The sequence below is a fragment of the Belonocnema kinseyi genome, chromosome 4, assembly GCF_010883055.1.
Source record: "Belonocnema kinseyi isolate 2016_QV_RU_SX_M_011 chromosome 4, B_treatae_v1, whole genome shotgun sequence".
NCBI lineage: Eukaryota > Metazoa > Arthropoda > Insecta > Hymenoptera > Cynipidae > Belonocnema > Belonocnema kinseyi.
Genome location: NC_046660.1, coordinates 70,984,742 through 71,006,471, shown reverse-complemented (window position 1 = coordinate 71,006,471; position 21,730 = coordinate 70,984,742). Strand labels below are relative to the sequence as shown.

Genomic DNA, 21,730 nt, shown 5'->3' with positions numbered 1-21,730 from the left:
AATCTCTATCCCATCCACACACTACTCCTTTCCCCTGCCGAGTGAGTCACGCCTACCCCGAAAGGGAAATGGCTTAATGGTGTAATAATAATAATAATGGTTTATATTTGTGGCGCAGGGGGGGTAGGGGTGGGCTGGAAATGAAAGTTATTAGTATGGTTTTATTTCGTAGACAATTCTCTTAAATCTCTAAAAAACAGGAATTAGAAGAGTGGCAAAATAACTTAATAAAATAAAAAATATATCAGTCAAAAATCAAGAAAATTGCCTGAAAACCTCCTTAAAAAAAATTTGGTTTTGAATTTTTCAAAAAAATACATTTAATTTTTGGAAATCTTTTTAATATTTAAATTATTTTTAGAACTTTTCAATACTTCTAAATATCATTTTAAATCACTTGAGTTTTTCCTCACATTTTTATAAAATCTTTTAAAGTTACAAAAAATTATTCAAATTTTATGACGTTCTTAGAAATCATTTGAATATTTCCCGTGAGCTTTAGGAAAAAAATTTATTCGGTTAAAACCTTTAAAAACTCTTCAAAAACTTTTCTCCGAAATATTTAAAAACCTACATTTTGTTGAAATTTTTTAAAATCTTTTTGGTATTGAAACCATTTTCGAAAATGTATATAGTAGGTAAGAAAAAGGCTGAAGAAGATACGGGGGAAGGTAAAAATGTAAATTCTAGTGGCGAATATTTCCTGAAACAGGCACTAAGATTCCTAAACAATACTTTTAATGGATTTAGAACTTGCCTTTAGAAATTCATTGGAAAAGGTTTATTTCTAATTGTCTTAAATTTTATATTAAAATTACTTACACTCTAAAATAAATTGTTTTTAATTCAACAGATGAGTATGTCGCATCCTTGCATCTACCTACGTTTGATGCACATTTAACAGAGCTTACCGATGAGCAGGCGAAATACATGGGCCTTAATAAAGCTGGACCTTTCAAGCCTAATTATTATCGGTTAGTAGAAAGATTTAAAAAATGTATTTTTATTTATAATTCGGGATGGCGAATGGACCGGTAATTTTTTGAGACTGAGAAAAAATCCGGGAAATGGCAGTGGATCCATTTTCTGACCGTTATATTTGGATCTGACGAGTTTTTAAAAATATAACTTAAATTGAAAGAATTATTAGATTAAATTTTCGTAACCTACAAACCCTTTTTTGAAATTGAAAACAATCAACGTTGAATAATAAAGTTTCAGAATTACAAATGAAAGCCTTTTAATACTTAAAATACTTATTATTATAGAACGATAAAAATCGAATAATACCATATTAACATTTTAAAATTTTGACAGTTTAAAATTAGGAGCACTTAAGCTTGTACAAATGTGCATTTAAACTTTATTGATGAATTTTCATTTGAAATCCTTTACATTTAAATAGTATAAAACTTAAACTTGTCCAAAATATAATAATTTAAATTTTATTATTTTATAAATTAGACAATTTTAAACTAGTAACCTTTGATTTTAAACAATTCTCTTCAAACTTTCAAAGCCATATAGTTTAATTTAAACTTAGAAGGAACAAATTTAAATAGAAAATGATTAAACAAAACAATTTTCGAATCGAAAAATTCAACATTTTCTGATTTCATATTCAAATTTTTCTAAATTGTGCAATTTGAAAGTTAAATCCTTTAAACACTTGAACGATTATAAATTCAATACAATCGAAATCGAATGGGTTAACAAGGAGGGACCGCCAATTTCCTTCAATAATATTTTTAATGCCTTTTTTACGGAAATAAATGAGTTCTTTTGAGTTTATCCTGTTTTTCGCAAGGAAATTTGTTTTCCAAACATTTTATTAATTGTTCGCACTGCTTACCAATTACATTGCAAATTAAAATTATGAACGAAATTTTTTGAATGAAAAGTTGTATTTTTAATCAGAATTTCCAAACAGAAGAAGTGACTCTTCAAAGAAATGTTTGCTCCATAAGGTACCAAGTGCGATTAAAAATACAAAGGAAATTATATTGATAGAAGTTTTCATAAATAAAAAAGTACAGCCAGTGCAGAGTGCAGCTTGTGGCAAATACTTCAAAGTTAATTTTCTTGAAAATTGTGAAAAAGAGCATACAATGAGCTTTCATTAAAAAAAATATGAATAGAAACTTAAATCTAAAATTTGCTGTCTCTCTTTGCAATATTTAAATTCAGAAAATTAGACAATGTGATAATTAGAACGTCTCAAGTTTTATAATTTTTAATTAAAAAAATTAAAAACTATCTGATTTAAAATTATGCATCTTTTAATCGAAACTTTCCCTAGTTAAATAATTATAAATTAAAAAATTATAAATGATATACATAATTTCAATCGTTCAGACTTATACAATTTCAATGAACAGTTTTTATAGTTAAAGAATTTTTAATACTTCAAATTATAATTTCTTTTATTTTTTGGGGGCTTAATTTAAAAAATTTAAATGAGCCGAAAATTTTTTCTCAGTCTGAAATGGCCATCCGGTTGTTGTTCAGTTTACTGAAAGACAAATTTATTAATTCCGGTTTTTTTTCAGTTACTGAATGATGAATTGACTGGATAAAAATCTGAAGAGAAGACGAAAACGACCAGATGTCTAATATTATTCGTCTCTTTCACATCACATTCTTTTTTTGGTCTATTTTCTGAAAACCGAACAAAAAAATTTCGGCATTTACAATGTACATTGTATCATTTGCTGATTTTCGCAAACGACATAAGTCATTAAAAAGCCATAGATTTTAAATCAACTCTGCCTCAGACAATCGAGATCGGAGTTTAAAATCGATTGAACCATTAGTTATTTGGTTATTTTAATCCGTACTTTTAAAAATATGATAGTTCTTTAATTTTTTCGTTGACTTTTAGATGATTCGTAAACTCAAGTTATTGAATTCAAGTGGTAATTATTGTCTCTTTTACATGGTTGCTACACTTTAATAATCAATTTACGGAAAAATCATTTTCGTGGAAATATCTCTAATCAGTATTAAATCTTTCAGTATCTATAATTTAAAAATTTTATTCATCAAGTTGGAAATATTCTAAATTTCCAGATTTTTTAGTGACATAGTAATCGTGTTCAAACTAGAAATGTGAAGCGCGTAATCATAAAACTATAAACAAACTGACATGACGTTATAAATAAGAATTATTTTACTGAATTTAGATTTTTGAGCTCGTCCAACAAATGAGACGAATTTGTATACTTTAGGAATTTATAGTTTCATGTTTTGCAGGAATATTTCTTGATATTGTAAATATTTCAATAAAAAAAACAAAACAAGAAAAACGAAAAATATTAATCGTATAATTTCGTGTGAATCCTCCTAGTTGTTTTGATTAAGGAAAAAGCTCGTCGGTTTGGTTATAGTTCAATGCCTTTTTTAATTAAGGACATTATAAAATGAAAAATGATATATAATTCAAATCCAGTTGCAAAAGAGGAAAAGGCTTTAAAAGTTTTGACAAATATTCGGTAAAATCAATTTTGATCGATTTATTTCGAATTGGCAAGTAAATTCTAGGTAGATCTAATCTTAGAATAAATACAATTTCACTTTAAAATATTCTTTAATTATTGTATCGAGCGAAAATTGGGTTCTAAAAATGTAAAATCATATTTCTATGAGAAAAAACTCATAATTTTATTATATTCAGCTACTTTAGTATTACTTGAAATTGTATCGCGTCTCAGGAATGAACACTCTGATCATTTTTTTAAAAACAATTACCTGAATTTTACAATCTTTTTTGATCTAATCTTATATTGTGCTTGTAATAATTATTTTAGACAACAATTTCCTTTGATGCAAGAAGAAAAATAGTACCAAAAGTGCGAAGAAGCACTATTACTCTCGTTTTAAATACGTATCACAATAATATACTGAACGAAACTTACGTTTTTTTTTAGTAAACGCCTCGTTTGTACATAATATGAATTTAGTGGCTTGAAGGTTTTTTTCATTAATCGATCAGTAATGATCGGAAATTTTAATGCAATGAAGCCATACATTTTAACTTGTGGTAATAAATAATGAGAAGTCTGCTTCAATTACACTTTTATTCGGAATGCTTCTACAAAGCATTCAAAAAATCTGTTTAAGCTGAAGATATAGTTACCATAATAGGTGCACTTAAATTGATAGAGTGAGGAATTACAATACTTTCTGATTATTATTCCATTTTGCAATATCTTTTTTACAAGGGCTTAATTTTTTTTTAATTTTGTATGCAGATTCTAAAAATGGATAATATTTTACTCAAAATACAAAGGCCTAAAACGGTGAAAAATGCTTGGAATCATTTTAGTTGAAATTATATTTCCATCATTTGTATTTAAGTAGTACGAAGAAATGATAATTGTATTGCATTGTTTGAAGTAAAGACTACTTTTCGAAAATTCGACAAATTGAATAAACATTAACATGAACATTCGACATGATTGAATGTTTAGAAGTGGAATTGAAAACGTTAATTTTTTTGCAACTTAAGAATGGTAAATAATAAAGTGTAAATTATGTATCCAGTTCACCGCCTGTTAATATGGTACACAAATCATAAGAACTTTATAAGAAAATACTTTATAAAAATAGTAAGTATGAATAAACAATTTGTAGCACGTTACGGTGGTAAATAATTTTTGTCCAAAGGATTCCAACATTTTATACAAAGATTTTAGAAAAATTCCAGCTCTGAAAATATTAAAAATCAAAATTTATCAAAGTAGAATGAAATTTGGAAAACTTAATTTTTTATTGTCCGCCGTAATGCCATCTAGAACTTGTCGTTTTGAAAGGTAGGGAAAGTGGCACCGATGTATAAAAATGTTTCGAAGAATGCACTAAAATCAGAATATCTAAAATCTAGATTCTAGATAAAACGTATTGTATTATGATAAAAAAACTGAAAAAGAAGCATTTTCATTTGCTTCTCTTGCAAATACAGAAGAGAATTTTCGATCGCTCAGGAATTCAAAAAGAAATTTTATAATTGTGCTTTGATTGCTACTAACGTGGTGACAAGATTAAGATGAATGGTGTTGTAGTGAAGGTATGAATTGTTTGACTACATTTGTTGTGAGAAATAGGCGAAGTGCACTGTTGATTTCTGTACACTAGAGCGCGAAAAAACTTCTGTTATACTAATGTTATTAATATTTTTGTAACACAACAAACTATAAATAAAAAACGTCAGTTACCGAGAGCTCAAAATATTCGATTTTCTCATTTTCTATAATCGTCGAACTTCCTTGTTGAATCGGAAATTTCCACATTTTTGTCAGGGAAAAACTGAAAATCAGAATATTTCGTTGGTCAGAGAAAAGTTAGGGATTTTTTTAAATCTTGCGAATGTAAAGGAATATCTATAAGAGGCACTTACAAATCTGTCAAGGATAATAAATTTAAAAATTGAATTTTAAATTCTTTTAATCTGTTTATAAAAGATTTTATGTTAAAAATGTTACAAGATTAAGATTCTGGGTTGTGAATATTATTGGTAGGGGAAATTAAAGAAAAATTTATCAGAGAAAAATTAGAGAATTTTGTATCTCTGTATTCTTTGTGCAGTTGCTTCCTTCTAACGATTTTATTTTCAGTTGAAAATTAAACTATTTGGATGAAAATTCATCTTTTAGGGTTGAAAATTCAATAATTTTGGCAAAAGATTAACTCTGTCGAAATTCAGTTCTTTTTTGAAAATTTTGTTTGGTTTAAAAAGTTAATCTGTTTTAGTCAAAACTTCATCTTTTTGGATAAAAATACTATTTTTTTAGTCAACATTTTCTGTAGAAAATGTAACTATTTTCTTGGAATTCATCTTTGTAGGCCAAAAATTCAATTATTTAATTAAAAGTCAAGTATTTTGTCAACTTTTGAGTTTAAACACTCAACTTTTTTTATGGAAACTTAACTGTATTCTAAAAAATACAACCATTTCGTTGAATATACAACTGTTTTGGGTTAAAGACTCATATTTTTGGTTTCGAAATTCGACCATTTGGTTGAAGTTTATCTCTTTGGTTCAAAATTCTTTTTTTCATATTGAACATTAATTTCTTTAACTAAAAATTTAATTATTCCAGTTGCAGATTCGTCATGTTAGTTAAAAATTTATCAATTTAGTTGAAAGTTGAAGTTTTTCGTTGGAAATTTATCTTTTTTAAATCAAAATTCAACTGCTTTATAAAAATTACCTTTTTCGTCAAAGGTTCAGCTCTTTGATTACAAATTTAGAAATGTTAAATATTCATTTTTTTAATATAAAAACTACATTTTTATTTGAGAATTTAACTTTTCTGGTTGATAATTCAACTTGCTTCTAAAAACTTCGTCTTTTTGGGTTGATAATGCAACTATTTTTATTTAAAGTTCATTATTTATTAAAAATTCCACCATATGATTGAAAATTCATCTTTTTAGATTGAAAATTCAACTATTAAGGTACAAATTCCACTATTTTGTTGAAAATTTATCTATTGCTTTAAAAACCCATATTTTTTCTCGAAAATCAAACTATTTTGTTGAAAATTCCACCTTTTGGATTTCAAATTCAGGAAACTAAATTTTGAAATAATTTCGAACATTTTTATTTAAGAAATCAAGAAGTAACACTTAATTCTAAGAAAACATTAGATAATTTTAATCCGAGTCTTCTTCGTTCTGAACTCGACCTTGATTTTCAACTTCCTGGGAACATAGAAATTTATACATTATTTTTACTTGTTGCTGGAAACGAATTTAGTAGTTCTGAGATGAAAAATAATAAATCATACCTCTCGAAGAGCATCCATCATCGACATTTCACCTCTTGATTGAAAAAATTCATTTATTTCCTGAGGCACACAGAAATGTTGGGCAGTTTTTGGTTGTACTCCTACATCTTCGGCAATAAATCTGAATTCAGGAGTATTTTCTATTTCATTCTGCAGTTCTTGATAGGTGAATAAAGAGCCTTTTGTCACTGATTCATCCATTGGACCAAAGTCTATGATTTTCACTTTGTCCTTTTTGTAACGTATAACGTCGAATGAATCTATTGGAAAATTTAAAAGAATTATTAATAAATTTGCCATATTTCAGTTAGGGGCCATCCATAAACGCTCAATAATTATTTATTATAAGTTACAAAATCACTTTAATATTTCAGACTTCTCACTCTTTACAATATTCCTTTTTCCCATTTCTTAAATAATTATTTTTCCTTGTTTTCAGGAAACTTACTCTTCGTCCCCTTTTTCTATTTCTACACTATCTTTGGTCGAAAAGACAACTTTTATATTTTTGGTTTGTATTTCATTTCGTTTGGTTAAAAATATTACTACTTATTTGGTTGAAAATTTAATTCATTTTGTTGGAAATGCAACTATTTTGCTGAAAAGTCATTCTTTATATAAAAACCTCAACTACTTTGAAAATTCATTTTTTTGGTTCAAGATTCCTTTCTAGTTAGAAAATTTAACTTAAGTTTTTGGAGAAAATTAATCTTGGTTAAAACACCATCTTTTGGGTTGAATATTTACATCTTTTTTTAAAAATTCATTTTTTTTTAATTAATTATTTTAATTGAAAAAACATCTCTTTGGCTAAAAATTTGTTGTTGAAAAATTGTCTTTTTCGGTTGAAAATGAAATATATTTCGAATCGAAATTTTAGGAATTTAGTGTTTCATATTGAATTTAACATGATGTTTAGATTAATTTTATTTCCCTAATATTTCCCTATTGTCGTGAAAAATTCCCCTTTGCCCTATGTTTTTATAGAATTTTGAACTTCTTTAATTTGGGAGCAGGGGGGGGGGTGTATTTGAAAATTGGTAACGTAGTTTATGGACGGCCTCTCGCGATGGTTCGCTAAAAAGTGGAAAACTCACAATTCTCTAGTTTAAATCTTTCCTTGATGCGCTCATTAAAAATAGTTGTAATGTCCCTTTGTATGCTGTACTTTTCTGATTCAATGTGTGTGTAATATTGTGATAAGTCTCTTTGGCATATTCCTATAAATTTAATTAATTAATCTATGACCTTGAATTTAGTTATTAACACTGATACAAATATTCAAATGCAAATAATTATATTTTTTTACCAATCAATTCATTGTTCATAACAAAGCAGCGAAATTCTGTGCACGGATTGATTTCCCTCCATCTTTTTAGTACTAAACAGGAACTGACAGCATTTTTATTGTCGCTCCAATTTCGAATCATATTCAAATCATTGGAAATTCTGTCCGAACTTTTTAAAAGTAAATATACGTCTTCCAACGATGTACATTTGAGTGTTTTTGTTGGTGCAACCCATGTGGCATCCTTAAAATGATTTATTGTTATATATTCTTTAATGTTTATTTATAGGATGAAAATCATAAAATTCATAATTTTTTTCTTTGGTTGACTAAATATTGAATTTTTGAGAACGCTGAAAGATCCGAACGCTAGAGAACGACACAGGATCTATGACTTAATGTATCTGTTTAGTATTTCAAAGTGCATTTTTTAAACCAACATGCACTTTAAAAATACAAATTGTGCAAAAAAATTGCACAAGAAGGCTCAAAAAGAATCATGTTCAATTAAAAACTTCTTCTTTTAAATTAAATACTCAAGAAAATCAATTTGTCAAAAAATTGCACAAAATTTTAATGAGCCGTTTTACAGTGTTATTTGAAAGCATATTTCTCTTGTTTTAAGTATTTTTGTGCAATTATTTTTCACAAATTAATTTTCTTAAATATTTGTTTCTTTTGAGGAACATAATTCTTTATGAGCCTTCTTGTGCAATTTTGTTGAATAATTTTTTGGTTTACGGTTTACGTCGCTTTAAGAAATGTACTTTGAAATTCATAATAATTACTTACTGAGGGTGTGCTCCAATTTGATTTGATGAATGCAGCTCCAAAGTCATCAATAGCCTCTTGAATTTTCTTACTAAATTCAGGAAAAGTTGGTGGTTCGAATTCAGGATCCTTCAGGAGATAAAGTAAATTAAATTTAAATATCATTTTTTAAAAAGATCCAAATTAAGTGAAATTAATAGCTAACTGAATCTATAAGATTGTTTTTATAAATCATTTTTTCACCTCTGATGAGTCTGGAAATACAGTTGAACCATCGGACCATCCTGCGGTGCATTCAACATTTTTTGTAGCTTCCACAGGTAGGACAAAAGCATCATGCTCCAGGTATTTTAAAATCTTATCAGGTAAAGGAAGAATAATCGCTTCCAGGGAATCTTTTGAAAAATGGGGATACCAAGAAGTAAAAGAACATTCTGCTTGCACGTTATTCACCATGCTGCTATATTAAATTTCAATTGTGCTTGAAATTTTTAAATAAAGATTCAAAAATCATATGTTCGTTTTCCTGCCAAAGAGATTATAAATTAGAATTGGTGAATGACAGGTATATTTTAAATTAAAGATAAACGCAACATTTGTAATCAAATTTTAATTTGTGAATTCACGGAAATTTTGAAGGCTTTCAAAATCAGATTATTTTAAATTTCGCTGTGTTTAAAGTCATCCTCAACTTTGAATAATTAAATTTAAAATAAGATTTATTTTTATTAAACATTTATTTTTTTCACTAAAAATTTCCTCAAGATTTTAGGGAATAATGCAAAAATATGCAATGTTTCATTCCCGAAAACTGACAATTCTACTTGTTCAGAGGTCTGTGACTCGTTGCTGTTCGCGCACAATTTGAAATGCTAAAAAATAACATTTTTATTGTTTATTATGAATAATTTTATTTTAACTTATATAAATGTTTATTAGACCGATATTAATGAATATTGATCAAAATAAAAATGTATTAAGTGCATACTGTGTAAATAAAAAATATCCTTTGTTACTCACTTGTCTTTTTCATGCATATTTTTCATTATTCGAAAATTTTGTTATTTAAAGTTTATTAAAATATTAAAATGCATTGACAATCTTGTTTTTCAATAGACTTTATATTATATTAATTAAATATAAATTTTAATTGCAAAAATGAGAAACAGAACGAAATGTGAAAAATCATGACCATGAAATTATCAGGAAATTTAAAAGAAGAATATAGATTTTCATAAATATATACTTTTGCAACACGTACTTAAAACTGGTTTCAATGTCGGCAATTATAAATGGTTTATATTCTTGAGAAAATCTTTTACATATTATGATTTTATATACATATTCTATCATCAAAAATAGCAAATTGGACCCTAAAAAAATATAATACAATATGAATCATAGTGTTTTACGATATTCAAACATTCTTGAAAAGAAACATGTATTTAAAATTGATATATTTTTTCTCAATGTTTATAAAATTGTTCACATCTTCTGTTCTCGTATTTGATTTCATGATTCAACTTTTGAGAAAAAAAATTGGAATGTATCACTGACTATAACGTAAGTTAAAACTTTGGCCTACCTAAGTTTGAAACATTTAAATTGAATGTTTCATAATTTTGAGATACAATGCATATTAGGGTAGGTCGAAAACCCCACCACATAAGGGTGGGTTTAATAGACCCCAGTTTTCAAAAACAATTTTAAAATCTAAAGGAATGACGAAATAATTTTTAGAGTGTTTTAGACCTTTCTACTGGTAAAATTAAATTTGAATTTTTTTATAAGGTTGGGAAGTTTAGTCTTTTTAAAGGCAAAACTCAAATTTTTCAATATTTACTGTAGATTTTATAATCGTGTTTTGAAAACGGGTCCGTTAAGCATAAGTTATTGGCTAGAGACAGCATTTTGAAGAGACAACTAGAGAGAGGTAGAGACAACATGTTCGCTATCATGTCCCAATTTTTTAAGAAAAATCTGTATTATTGTAGGAAAAAATCCAAGAGTACCTAACACTATAGTAAAATCGATAAATTTCTAAGTATCACATGCCCTTAAAACCATAAAATAGTGTTTCATAAATTATTAAAATTAAATAAGTAATTAATAATAATTAATTTCAACATTTAAGAAATTGCAAATATTTCAACATGGATCAGTACACCAGACTACAAAACATTTCAAAGATTTTAAGCGATTTCAAAAGATTATTACACAAAGATTTCCTCTGATTCCAACTTGAAATGGCGTTTATTTCTGAAGATGGTAAATCAAGATAAAAGTGTAAACGGTGAAATTATTAGTTGCGAGAATTGCGAAAAACAACCAAACACTTGCGACTGTAAAGAAACAGTTAAAAAACCGTACATAGGTTTGTATCTTCAGTGCACTGAATACACAAACTGCCTGCCAATCCTTCAAACAACTTTTTCCGTTCTAAATAGCATGGAAGTAAAAACATTCGGTACATCTAAAATACTTTTTGAAATTTCTCAAGGCAAAGAGTACGGTATTTCGGATTTTATGAGCCTACAAAAATTAAAAAAGTTGAATAGTGAGGATCTCACTATACATGCGATTTTGAAGAAGTAAACAGGGATCGTGAACGATATAAACTGTTATTCAATAAAAATATTGACAGTGACATATAATTAAAATTGACGAACAGACTAATAGATTTCGATGGAGACTTTTCAGACAGTGTACACAATTTTAAAGCGCACAAGTTAGTCTTAGTCATGAGCACTTGAGTAGTTTATATTTTCGTCGACAGTTTGGATTAAAAGATTCGGCATCTTATTTAAAACTAGATTGGCTTACATCTGATTGTAATTTTTATAATTTATTGAGATACATGTACACAGGAGTAGCAGACAATCTAAAAGTTGAAGCATATTTACTTCATCTTGAATGCAAAGAAGTCCTGATTAGAATTTAGCAATTCACAACTTTATTAAAACACTGATTGCATGGCAGGTGCCATGCTGGTATGGTTCCTCTGAAGAAGATATATTTAATAAGTGCAAAATATTTTTTTTAGTAACTTTCTAACAATTATGAATCCAATTCTGGATTGGAGCGAGGTGCTACGCGAAAGACCTATGACTGTTCAGGATTTACTGCAATCATTTTGCTCTTCTTTAGATATATCAAAATGTAAAAAAAAATTAAATACTGAAAATTCAACAGAATATATCTCGACCGATTCTTGTCCCAACGAATTTGAAGCATTATGGAATGAAAAAAGCAACACCGACATAGAAATTCACGTTGGGCCGGAGGATTCCCAACGTAAATACAAATACAGAGCACATAAATTAGTCCTATGTGCATGAAGTTCATATTTCAGGCGCGTGTGTGAAATTTCGAAAAATTCAAATGTAATAAGTGTATTTTTCGACAAAGTTCTAAGATATATGTACACCAGTAAGGTGGAAAACCTCGATAAATTTACTAATGACACACTAATTGAAGCTCATTTTTGTCAGTATTGATGATTTCAAATTCGAATGTGAGAAGGCATTAGCAAAAATATCATTTAAAATTGATTCACCCAAATTCTTAAATACGATTTTAAAAGCATATGATTACAAGGTAGCGCGATTAAAACTTACAATCTTAGAGTTTATTATAGAGAAGATTTTTTTGTCCAGGCTCAAATGGCGTGTTCGAACGTTTGTTTGGTGGGGTTTGGAGAGTTTTTCCAGATTATGCTGTTTTTATGGTAGAAGTTTTGAAAAAAATGGCTTCTGATCATGAACTTTATTACTTAGATTGAACATTAAGTTTGATTACTCTGAACTCAAAACCGTTGGATCAAAATAGATATCAAAACCTGTTTCATGTTAAGTTTGATGTATTCTTTTAATTTGAGTTGAAAATCAAAACTACTATAATTAAATAATACAAACAATGTAACTCATTGTATTTTTCCTCTTGAATTATATGCATTTAAAACTAAACAAATATCTGACTTCAATTTCGTATAATTTCCAATAAACCTCCTCACAATTAAATTGTTATCATCTGATAGGTGATTGCCTTTTTTTTCTAAAATTATTGCAGTAAAGCACTGATATCAAAGCAACATTTAGTAAAGTTTTAAAATCTTGGATGGCTTCGTTTAGAAATTATAAATAAAAAAGTACGAAAAATGTCCTGTCATGCACCTGTCCCAACCCACAAAATGAAAATGAAAAATTGCTAAATGATATTATCAGCATTTTTATATATTTAAGATTCAATTATATTGAGTTGAAAATGGATAAAAATGAAGTGTAGAGTTTCAAATTTTAGAGCTGAGGATTTTAAAAATCACTTTAGAATATATCCTGCAATTTCTTTTTGCTGCATTACTATTTTAGAATCTATCAACGTTGATTAAAAATAACAGCTAGTAATAATTGCCATTTTTTCGTAATATTTTTTATAAAACGTCCAGTAACTTTCAATATCAATTTTTCATACTATAAAGTAAAAGGATATTTTGAAACGATGAAGTAAAAATACAATAAATCGTGAAAATAATACTTTCTACTTTCTTGGTTGATTAATGATATTTCAAATTTTGGCCAAAATTTCTTTAATTAACAAAAACTTCCGTGGTAGTGTGTCAACGATTTCAGATTTTACATCACTGCAGACAAGTGTGATACTATTCAGAAATTCATCTATCAATTTTTTGTGAGTGATCCCCCTAACTTTTCCACCTTTTCCAGGATAAATTAATTTTTCCAGGTACCTTTTTTACAATGCAAAAATAATTTTCATGAAACATAGAAATCGTAGGTCTAGTGGAACTAAAAAAAAGTTTCATATGCCGCCAAAATCGGATTTTATAAACAAAAGCAAGTTTTTTGGTAATTGTTCACTTTATGATGGTGAAAAATCACGAAGCTATACTCGAAAATATTTCAGTTACTCTTTTTTCAACATTAAACCCAATTTAATGAGATTTGTATTATCCAATAATGTTTTTCTGTTGAAATAATTAAAGTGAGTTTAATTCCGTGTGTGAGCTATAATAATAATTTCATAATGAGCTTCTTTTGATTGGAATTGGTTGAAATTTGACCGAGCAATCAAATTTTAAGCAAATTCAATTTTAATTTACAATAAATTAATTAATTTTTCAACAAAATAGTTGAATTTTTAACCAATCTGTTACATTTTCAACCCACCAAGAAGAGTTTTTTAAAATATTTGATATTTCAACGAACTTTCAAACAAGAAGAATAATTTTCTACCAAAAAGTTGAATTTTCAAATAAATAATTGAATTTTAATCTAACAAGGCAACTTTTTATTTTAAATAGTTGAACTTTCAACCAAATATGAATTATCAACTGAAATGATGAATCTGCAATCAAGTAAATGAATTTTTGATAAAGTATGTTAACTTTAGTAACAAAAATAGAAACATTTTCAACCCAGAAGACGAACTTTATACAAAACAGTTGAATTTTTAACCCGAAATATATTCATTTTGTGCCAAAAAGACGAATTTTTAATGAAATAACATCATTTTCAACCTACGAGAAGAATTTTCAATTAGAATGATAAATCTTAACGAAAAATAAATACAAGAAGATCGAATCCATTTCAAATGAGGAAGGTTCTACACTTGAAGTTGCAGAATCTCTCGGGGACAAAATATGTTGCTTTTTAGAGGAAATTAGGCGATACGTATTTTTGAAATTTTTGATAAACAATTTTTTTACGGAGTTATACGTATTTTAATTTTTGCAGATTTCTTTCCACGCTTATATTTTTTATCAATTTTTTGTTGCATGTTTACTATCACGAGGAAAATACTTTGTCAGCTTTATGCGGACTAAATAACTTTTGTGGCCAGGAGCATTTTATTTCATAAAATCGAATCCTCGCATTTTCCTCGCAAACAACAATAGATACGAAAAAATGTTAGAAAATATTTTGCATAGTTAAGAGAGTTGTACAAAAACTTCTTTTACTCATTAATGATATCTTTTACCATTTCCGAGAAAAATACAAAGGTTAAATTTTCATAAGCAAAAAAATTCTCTTGATCTCAAGAATGGTGCAAAATATTTTCTTAACATTTTTTCATATCTTCTGTTGTTTGCGAGAAAAGTTCAGAGGACAGTCGCAAACAACCTATTTTTCCTTTAAGGATGTAAGAATTAAATAACAATAAAAAAGCTCGAGTTTCGAAAAACTGGAAAAAATAACTACTTATTTTAAAGTTTTTATAAATTAAAGCTTAGCCACTTCTTAAGGAATGTTACAGGAATAATTTCACATTTTAAATTCCTAAAACAATTATTATATGCTTAAACATATGTTTTCTTCCAATAAATCGTGATAAGTTACTATTTTTTCGGGATAAATGATGTGGTTGATGAATCTAAAAAATAATATTCTTCGTTTCAAGTATTTTGCAGTTGTTTAAACAATTTCTATAATTTTTTCCACCAAATCGTGAAAAGTTAGTATTTTCTGCAATTATTGATACAACGAATACAAAGTGTAATACACATTTTTTTGTTTAAGATATTTGACAATTATTTACACACTTTTCATTTTTTTAAATAAATTTATTCCCCTGTAAATTGTGAAGTTATTTTTTGTAATTGACAAAGCCGATAAATGAATGTTAAGAGTGATCGTTATTGTGAAAGATAATTTGCAATTTTTTAAACATTTTAAATTACTTCCTCCTTTTCGTAGGTAAAATGGAAAAAATTCTATTTTATTCTAATCTCGTACCCTATATCGCTTAATAATCAGTATTTTCTTATATTATCGCAACAAAACCGATCCAAAAAAATAACTATCCATAACGTAACTAAAAAAAAATTGTTAAAAGAAATGAGTTGTTTTAAAAATCAGGGTATAAGGTCTGAGATTTTTTTTAAACTGAATAATATGCCACAGAATTTCAGAGATTTGATAAAACTAGAATTTTCATCACTTCCATAGGATAGTAACGTTTTAAAATTTACAGAGACACGAACAATATTTTATATAATTGCCCACTGTCCTTCAGAAAAAATATCTTAGCATTCACTAAATGCTTGATTAATTCAAGAAAATAATGACTTTTCACAATTTACAGGAGAGACATTTTCTTAGACAAATGAAAAATATTTAAATAATACTCAAATACCATAAAAAACATATTACTATCAACATTCGTTACCTGTTTCATTCACCCGAGAAAATAAACTTTTTTCACGATTCACAGGGGGTAATTTTAAAAAAAGAATGACTAGTTTTAGTAAGAATTTAACATTTTTAGCTAGATAGATTAATTTTCAAGCAAAGAGTAGAATTTTCTACTGAAAGGATCATTTATCAACCAAATAGTTCAATTTTCAATTAAAAAAGATAAATTTTACAAGCAAGAGAGGAATAGCTAAATTTTCATTTGAAAAAAAGTTTTAACCGAACAAAAAAAAAAACGAATTTTCAATAAAATATTTAAAATTATCAATCAAAGGAATAACTTTTCAATGAAAGAGATGAATTTCCAAATTAAAACAAAAGAGACCAATTTTTAACAGAATACATAGATTTTTAACTAAAAACGATCAATTTCAACCAAAAACTGAATACCTAAATTTTCAGTTACAAAATTAATTTCGGACAAAAAGATGAATTTGTAACTAAAATGATGGAAAATTCAACTGGAATAGTTAAATGTTCAATTAAGAAAATTAATTAACAAAAAAAGTATTTGCCAGCAAAATAATTCAAGTTTGAACTGGAGTACTTAAGTCTTCAGTAAAAAAATTAACGTTCAACTAGAAGAAAATAGTTATAAATTCGATCTCGTGCGTTTCCACTTTGTTTTTATTCATAATTATATGGTGCTCATTTCAGAGGAAGCATTAGTGATTTTTTACATATAAGACAAACTAAAGTTTTTATTTTGATCAATATAAAAATAAAAATTTACAACAACAAAAAATACAAAATAATACAAAGAATTTTTAAAATAGAAAGACAAATCAGAAAAATAAAATTGTATAATTGAAATTATAATTTTTTAAGCAGGAAAGGAAAACCCCCATCTTTTTCCAAACTTTATGTTTTCACAAAATTTGTCAGAATTATTCTATTTTAAAATGTATGATAAAAAAGTCTTTTCTATTCATGCATCAACTTTGGATTATGTCGATAAAAAGTTTTCCGGTTCACTCTTCAAAAAAATGGGTGAATCGATTTGCCTTGAATCAAGGAAGCTTTTCCGTTCTTGCATCAATTTTAAATTATCTCAGTGAAAAAAGTTTTACCATAAAAAAAATGTTTTTTCAAATATTTTTTAACTGGAACAGTTGCATTTTTAATCAAGATCAATTTTTTACAACAAAAAAAGTTTGAATGAAAAACCAAATTTTCCATAGAATAGTTAAATTTTTAACCAAAGTGATAAATTTTCAATTAAAACTATGAATATTAAATTTGAATGGTTGAAGTTTTAACTGGAACAGTTGAATCTCCAACCAAAAAGATTAACTTTTCAACAAAAAATTAATTTGTAACCAAAGAGTTTTACTTTCAACCAAGTACTTGCAGTTTTATACAAAAAGGATGAATTCTCAACGGAATATGTTCTAGTTGATATTTCAACAAAAAGGTATTAATTTTTAATAAAAATCAGTGAAATTCAACCAAAAAATACGAATTTTCAACAAGACTTGACTTTTAACTATAAGAAGGATTCTTTCGCCAAGAGAGAAAAATTCAACCAAACTGTTTAATTTTGAAGCAAAAAGATTCATTTTCAACCAAGAAAATTAATTTTGAGCCAAAAAGGACGAATTTTGAACCAAAATTCAAACAGTTAAACTTTCAGCTAAAAAAGTAAATTTAAAAGGAAAACAAGTTTTGAACCTTATTTAAGTCCATTAACCCTCAAAAGACACATCTCGAAATACACCTCCAGATATTGTTGGCAAAAAAATCATGAGTGATGTTGAAACAATACAAAATAGGGAAAAAATATTTCCAAAGCCTGTGTGATAATTTAAGTACTTATTCGAAAAAAAAGTTCTTGAAAAAAAAGGCAGACAATCGGGAAAAAATCGGAAAACCCATGGGGTTACAGTGACCCCAAGTGTCCTTAAAAGGCCATTATAAAGCTACTTTTACCAATGAAAAAATCATTGTTATTAAATTATATATTAAAATGTAAATAGTTTAAGCGCGCTCATCTCAAAGAAATTACCTGACTTTAAAAAATAAGCTCCCTGATATTTCCAGGTTTTTCTAGGATATCAAAATTCCCCGACAATTACAGGTTTTTCCATGCGAGTAAACACCCTGATTTAGTATTATACATAATATCTTTTGTATTATATAGAATTAAAACATGCCATTCATGAATTATAGGTTAACCTCACTTTCCATCTAACAATAAAATAACTATAAAATGCAAAAGAAAACTAACAAATAACCCATCATTATAATAAAACAAAATACAAAATACTTCGTGACGATAAAATGAAACTGACAAAATATTTTCTGCACGAAAACAACGTATTGAATCAATAAAATCGCACTTTCAGGAGCTTTCAGTCAAAAAACGTCAAAAAGATCACAGACGTCACACAAAAATAGTCAAAAAGGTTTGAATCCTAACCTCAAAAAAGTCAATGGCCTGGAAGTCCTGTCACGGACGTCACGAATTCACAGCTGTCACACCATGGATTACTTCGTGCGTCACACATAAAAAGAACCACAAGTTACCTTACCACACCTTTGCTAGCCTTTACATACACGTGCCAGCCCTTTCCCGACCGACACACTGTGCACACATTCAAACATATTCCCATATCCCAAACACCATTGCACCACCAACACATTTATCGACACATGCACGCTGAATAAATCTCACATGTATTCCAAATTCAGTTCCACCAGATAAATCCACATCAAGAAATAAAAATGAAGTTACTAATTTTATAATAAAAGACTTTCGCAGCCAATGTAAAACCTTTTCGTAAATCTAGTTTAAGATTTTTGTAACGGTTGGGCGTCATACGTGAATGTCATCCATTTCATTTGTGCCTCGTCGACTTGTGTGAGTGCGGCAAATGGCGTGTGGCACTCGAAACAGTTGGTGACCACTGAACTTGTGTCAGTGAATACCGTGAATACGGAATAGGGAATACCTTGTTATTTGTGATATCGTGTGTGTATCGACGGTACCGTAAACGAGCAGAACATAAATTGTTGGTTCTACCGTAATTACAAATGATTCAGAGCCGAAATATTCCAATGCAGCGAAGCGAGAAGCTTTCCCAACGTGAGTACCTTTAGACTTCTTGAGTTAGCACATTTCGCAGCAAAACACGGCGTGAGTTTCAGAATAAAATCGCTTTCTCAGTTCTCGACACGTATAGCTCCAAGATAAATTCGTGATCTCATGTCTGCAAATTGTTTCGGGGTTATAATGTAAACACACTTGAGTGCGCGAAAACAAGGAAATTTTATTCTCATTTTGCCTTTTCTTCCTTGAATAAAAGTAATTGAAGGTGTTCTGACGCATACCAATATTCCGGATAGAAAGTTGCATTAGGATTATGTTGGATGGGGTGAACGCATTTATAAGTAAATGTGCTGCGTTTTCTGGCGGTCGTGTCATTCCAGTGAACTAGGATAGGTCATCCTCGAGCACCTGCTTTGTAGGTGACAAGATGTATAGGTTCAGGCGGTCTCCATTGTCGAATTGTTCCAAGTTTTGTTTGTTTTCCTTTTTTTGACAGGTGATGACTCAACTCTCCAAAATTTCATTGTTGGGAGTTTGTAGTCACTTCGCTGCTTATAATTGATTATATGTGAGGTTGTAGACGTTCTGCAAAAACATGCTAATATGAAAAGTGTATACGGTAAGAGAACCTAGTCCAAAATGCGGATGACTATTGTTTTTAAGTAAATTAATATGTTTATAAATTTGAATGTAAATTGTGACAAGTCGCAGCACTATACAAAAAAAAATTATTTTCATAAAGTTTGTCAACTCTGACGTTTCTCATCATACATAAGTCAGGTGTTATTACGGTGAGTGACAAATCCTTTAAGATTTCAGTGAATATGTGTTTTTTTAAATATGAGGTTCTTACATAGTGTTCAGAAAAGTATGATGTTTCAGTAAATTAATAAAGATTTTAAGAACTCATGCTAGTTACAAAATGCGGAAGTTATGAACAATAGCGTTTTTCATCCTAACCTCCAACTGTGTACAATATATATTATATTGCTTTTAGAATCATGCTTCCTCTTTTTTTTATACAATTATATACATTTTTTAAGTTCAATTATTACTAGTATTTCTAGTTTCGAGAACATTCTGTGAAAATTTTGTATCTTGTAATACAAATTCGTGACCAATAAGTTTTTTAAATAAAATGAATAAAAAGAAAATATGACTATAGATTGAAACAAATAACCTTTAATCAATTTAAATTTGGTTTATTATAGCTTTAACTATTTGAGACAGGCAAAAAGGCAAGATTCAGTGCGGTAGCAAAGAACTGAAGATTTAATTACAGACACTTTACAAATAATTGATATAGTAGGCAGTATAGAAACAAAAGATTAATTTTAATTGTTCACTAATCAGTGTTAAATTATGTAATATGAAATGAAAGATTCATAAAATATGAAAATATAAGATTTTTTGCTTTCTACTTTTTAATTAGTGTTTCTCTGCGTTTCACCGGTTAAACGCTTAAACAATTCGAATATTTTCTAGGTTGTAAATTTACCATCGTTTTCAACTTCTTATTTTATTATTTAAACAAGTGCAGCGGAAAATTAACTTTATTTTCTAAGCAAACTTTTTAGTTTTCTTACTTAATATTTTGAAAGTATTAAAACTGGACTTCAATGTTTATGTAAACGATTATTCGTTAGTCTATAAATTACCAACTTTTTTTAATTTATCGCAGCCTTCAAAATCTTTCTCCTATTCGACTCTTTTAGATTTTTTCTCGTTTTTCTATTTAAATGCGAATTGAATTAATAGAGTCAAAGACGAAAATACAACTATTTTGCCTTAAAGATCATTATTTTTGATTGAAATTTTATCTTTTGGTTAAAAATTTTATTAGTTATTTAAAAGTTTACGAAGTGTCTCGTCGTACCCGAAATTCGGAACGGCTAGCCTATTCTCACCGTTTGGCTAGTCGTCCCGAAAATTATGTAGTTTTAAAGTTTTACTCCTTTTGAGTTAGGTTATGTTTTAGAAAATGTAGCCGTTTAAGCTCTAATTCATCAAAATCAATTTATATATTTGCTCTGTGTCACCGTAGTCTCAAGTTCGTTCGAAATCTCCCGATGATTTCCGCGCGCTTGGATTGGATCTTACTTTTGTCATTTGAAGCTTGACAAAACTATGAAAATTTTATATTTTTCTTTATTTATTTCAGTTACTAATACAAATTCACCAAAAGCCTTAGTTTTTTTTTTAAATGAGGAATATCTTGGTAAAAAGTTTAGAATTTTTTTAAATAGGACTTGCTACTAGAAATAATTTAAGTCTAACAATTAAATAATAATTATTAGAATTAAATAATAATTAAATAATAGTTAGAATTAAATAATAATTAAATAATTTAATATCCGATAAAGGGAAAGGTGGCCTTGTGTCTGATCACAGAAATAATTTAAGGTCACACCCCTGTCCTTTTTCCAATGCCCCGTGGGGGCGGGAAGGAACCCTGTGACTGGTCACAGTAATAATGTAAGATCACACCCCTGTCCCTTTTCCAACGCCCCGTGGTGGGCGAGAAGGCACTACTGTGACTGTCACAGAAATAATGTAAGATAAGACCCTTGTCCCTTTTCCAACGCCTCGAGGCGGGCGAGAAGGCACTCCTATGACTGGTCACAGA

General features: G+C 28.2%; 3 protein-coding genes across 14 annotated transcripts in view; 2 read left to right on the top strand and 1 right to left on the bottom strand.

Moving 5' to 3' along the window:
• LOC117171194 (adenosylhomocysteinase-like 1) overlaps nt 1-5,226 on the top strand; it is a 34,700-nt gene extending 29,474 nt beyond the window's left edge. For all 4 annotated transcript variants that reach the window (XM_033358274.1, XM_033358273.1, XM_033358272.1 and 1 more), the window contains 2 exons: nt 854-974; nt 2,550-5,226. In XM_033358274.1, coding sequence (XP_033214165.1) covers nt 854-974; nt 2,550-2,556 — 128 coding nt within the window. In that variant the 3' untranslated portion in view covers nt 2,557-5,226. The remainder of the gene's footprint in view (nt 1-853; nt 975-2,549) is intronic.
• Nucleotides 5,227-6,574: 1,348 nt separating this feature from the next.
• LOC117170729 (cell division cycle protein 123 homolog) lies at nt 6,575-19,336 on the bottom strand. 7 transcript variants are annotated; one of them, XM_033357759.1, is made up of 7 exons: nt 19,149-19,336; nt 9,091-9,373; nt 8,869-8,976; nt 8,098-8,320; nt 7,886-8,008; nt 6,789-7,048; nt 6,575-6,702 (listed from the first exon to the last, which is right to left on the bottom strand). In XM_033357759.1, the coding sequence occupies exons 2-7, from the start codon at nt 9,301-9,303 to the stop codon at nt 6,655-6,657; spliced, it is 975 nt and encodes a 324-aa protein (XP_033213650.1). In that variant the 5' UTR covers nt 9,304-9,373; nt 19,149-19,336; the 3' UTR covers nt 6,575-6,654. The 7 variants fall into 7 exon arrangements, with proteins under 7 accessions (XP_033213650.1, XP_033213652.1, XP_033213646.1 ...); XM_033357761.1 differs by lacking the exon at nt 19,149-19,336 and adding an exon at nt 19,007-19,116; XM_033357755.1 differs by lacking the exon at nt 19,149-19,336 and adding an exon at nt 18,829-18,952.
• The window catches only part of LOC117170727 (membrane-associated guanylate kinase, WW and PDZ domain-containing protein 1-like), a 27,524-nt gene continuing 24,832 nt past the window's right edge, over nt 19,039-21,730 (top strand). For 2 of the 3 annotated variants that reach the window (XM_033357753.1, XM_033357751.1), the window contains exon 1: nt 19,039-19,140. The gene's annotated coding sequence lies outside the window, so the exon portion shown is untranslated. Of the gene's footprint in view, nt 19,141-19,164; nt 19,724-21,730 lie in introns of those variants that run through there. The other variant, XM_033357752.1, reaches the window with a different exon arrangement.

Bases quoted from the DNA above. Each gene is read 5' to 3' on its own strand.
- LOC117170729 (XM_033357759.1), bottom strand. From the start codon at position 9,303: ATGGTGAATAACGTGCAAGCAGAATGTTCTTTTACTTCTTGGTATCCC. The intron at 8,321-8,868 runs GTAAGTAATTAT...AATCATTTTAAG, and splicing joins CAAATTGGAGCACACCCTCA to GATGCCACATGGGTTGCACC. The intron at 7,049-7,885 runs GTGAGTTTTCCA...ATTTTCCAATAG, and splicing joins AAGATTTAAACTAGAGAATT to ATTCATTCGACGTTATACGT.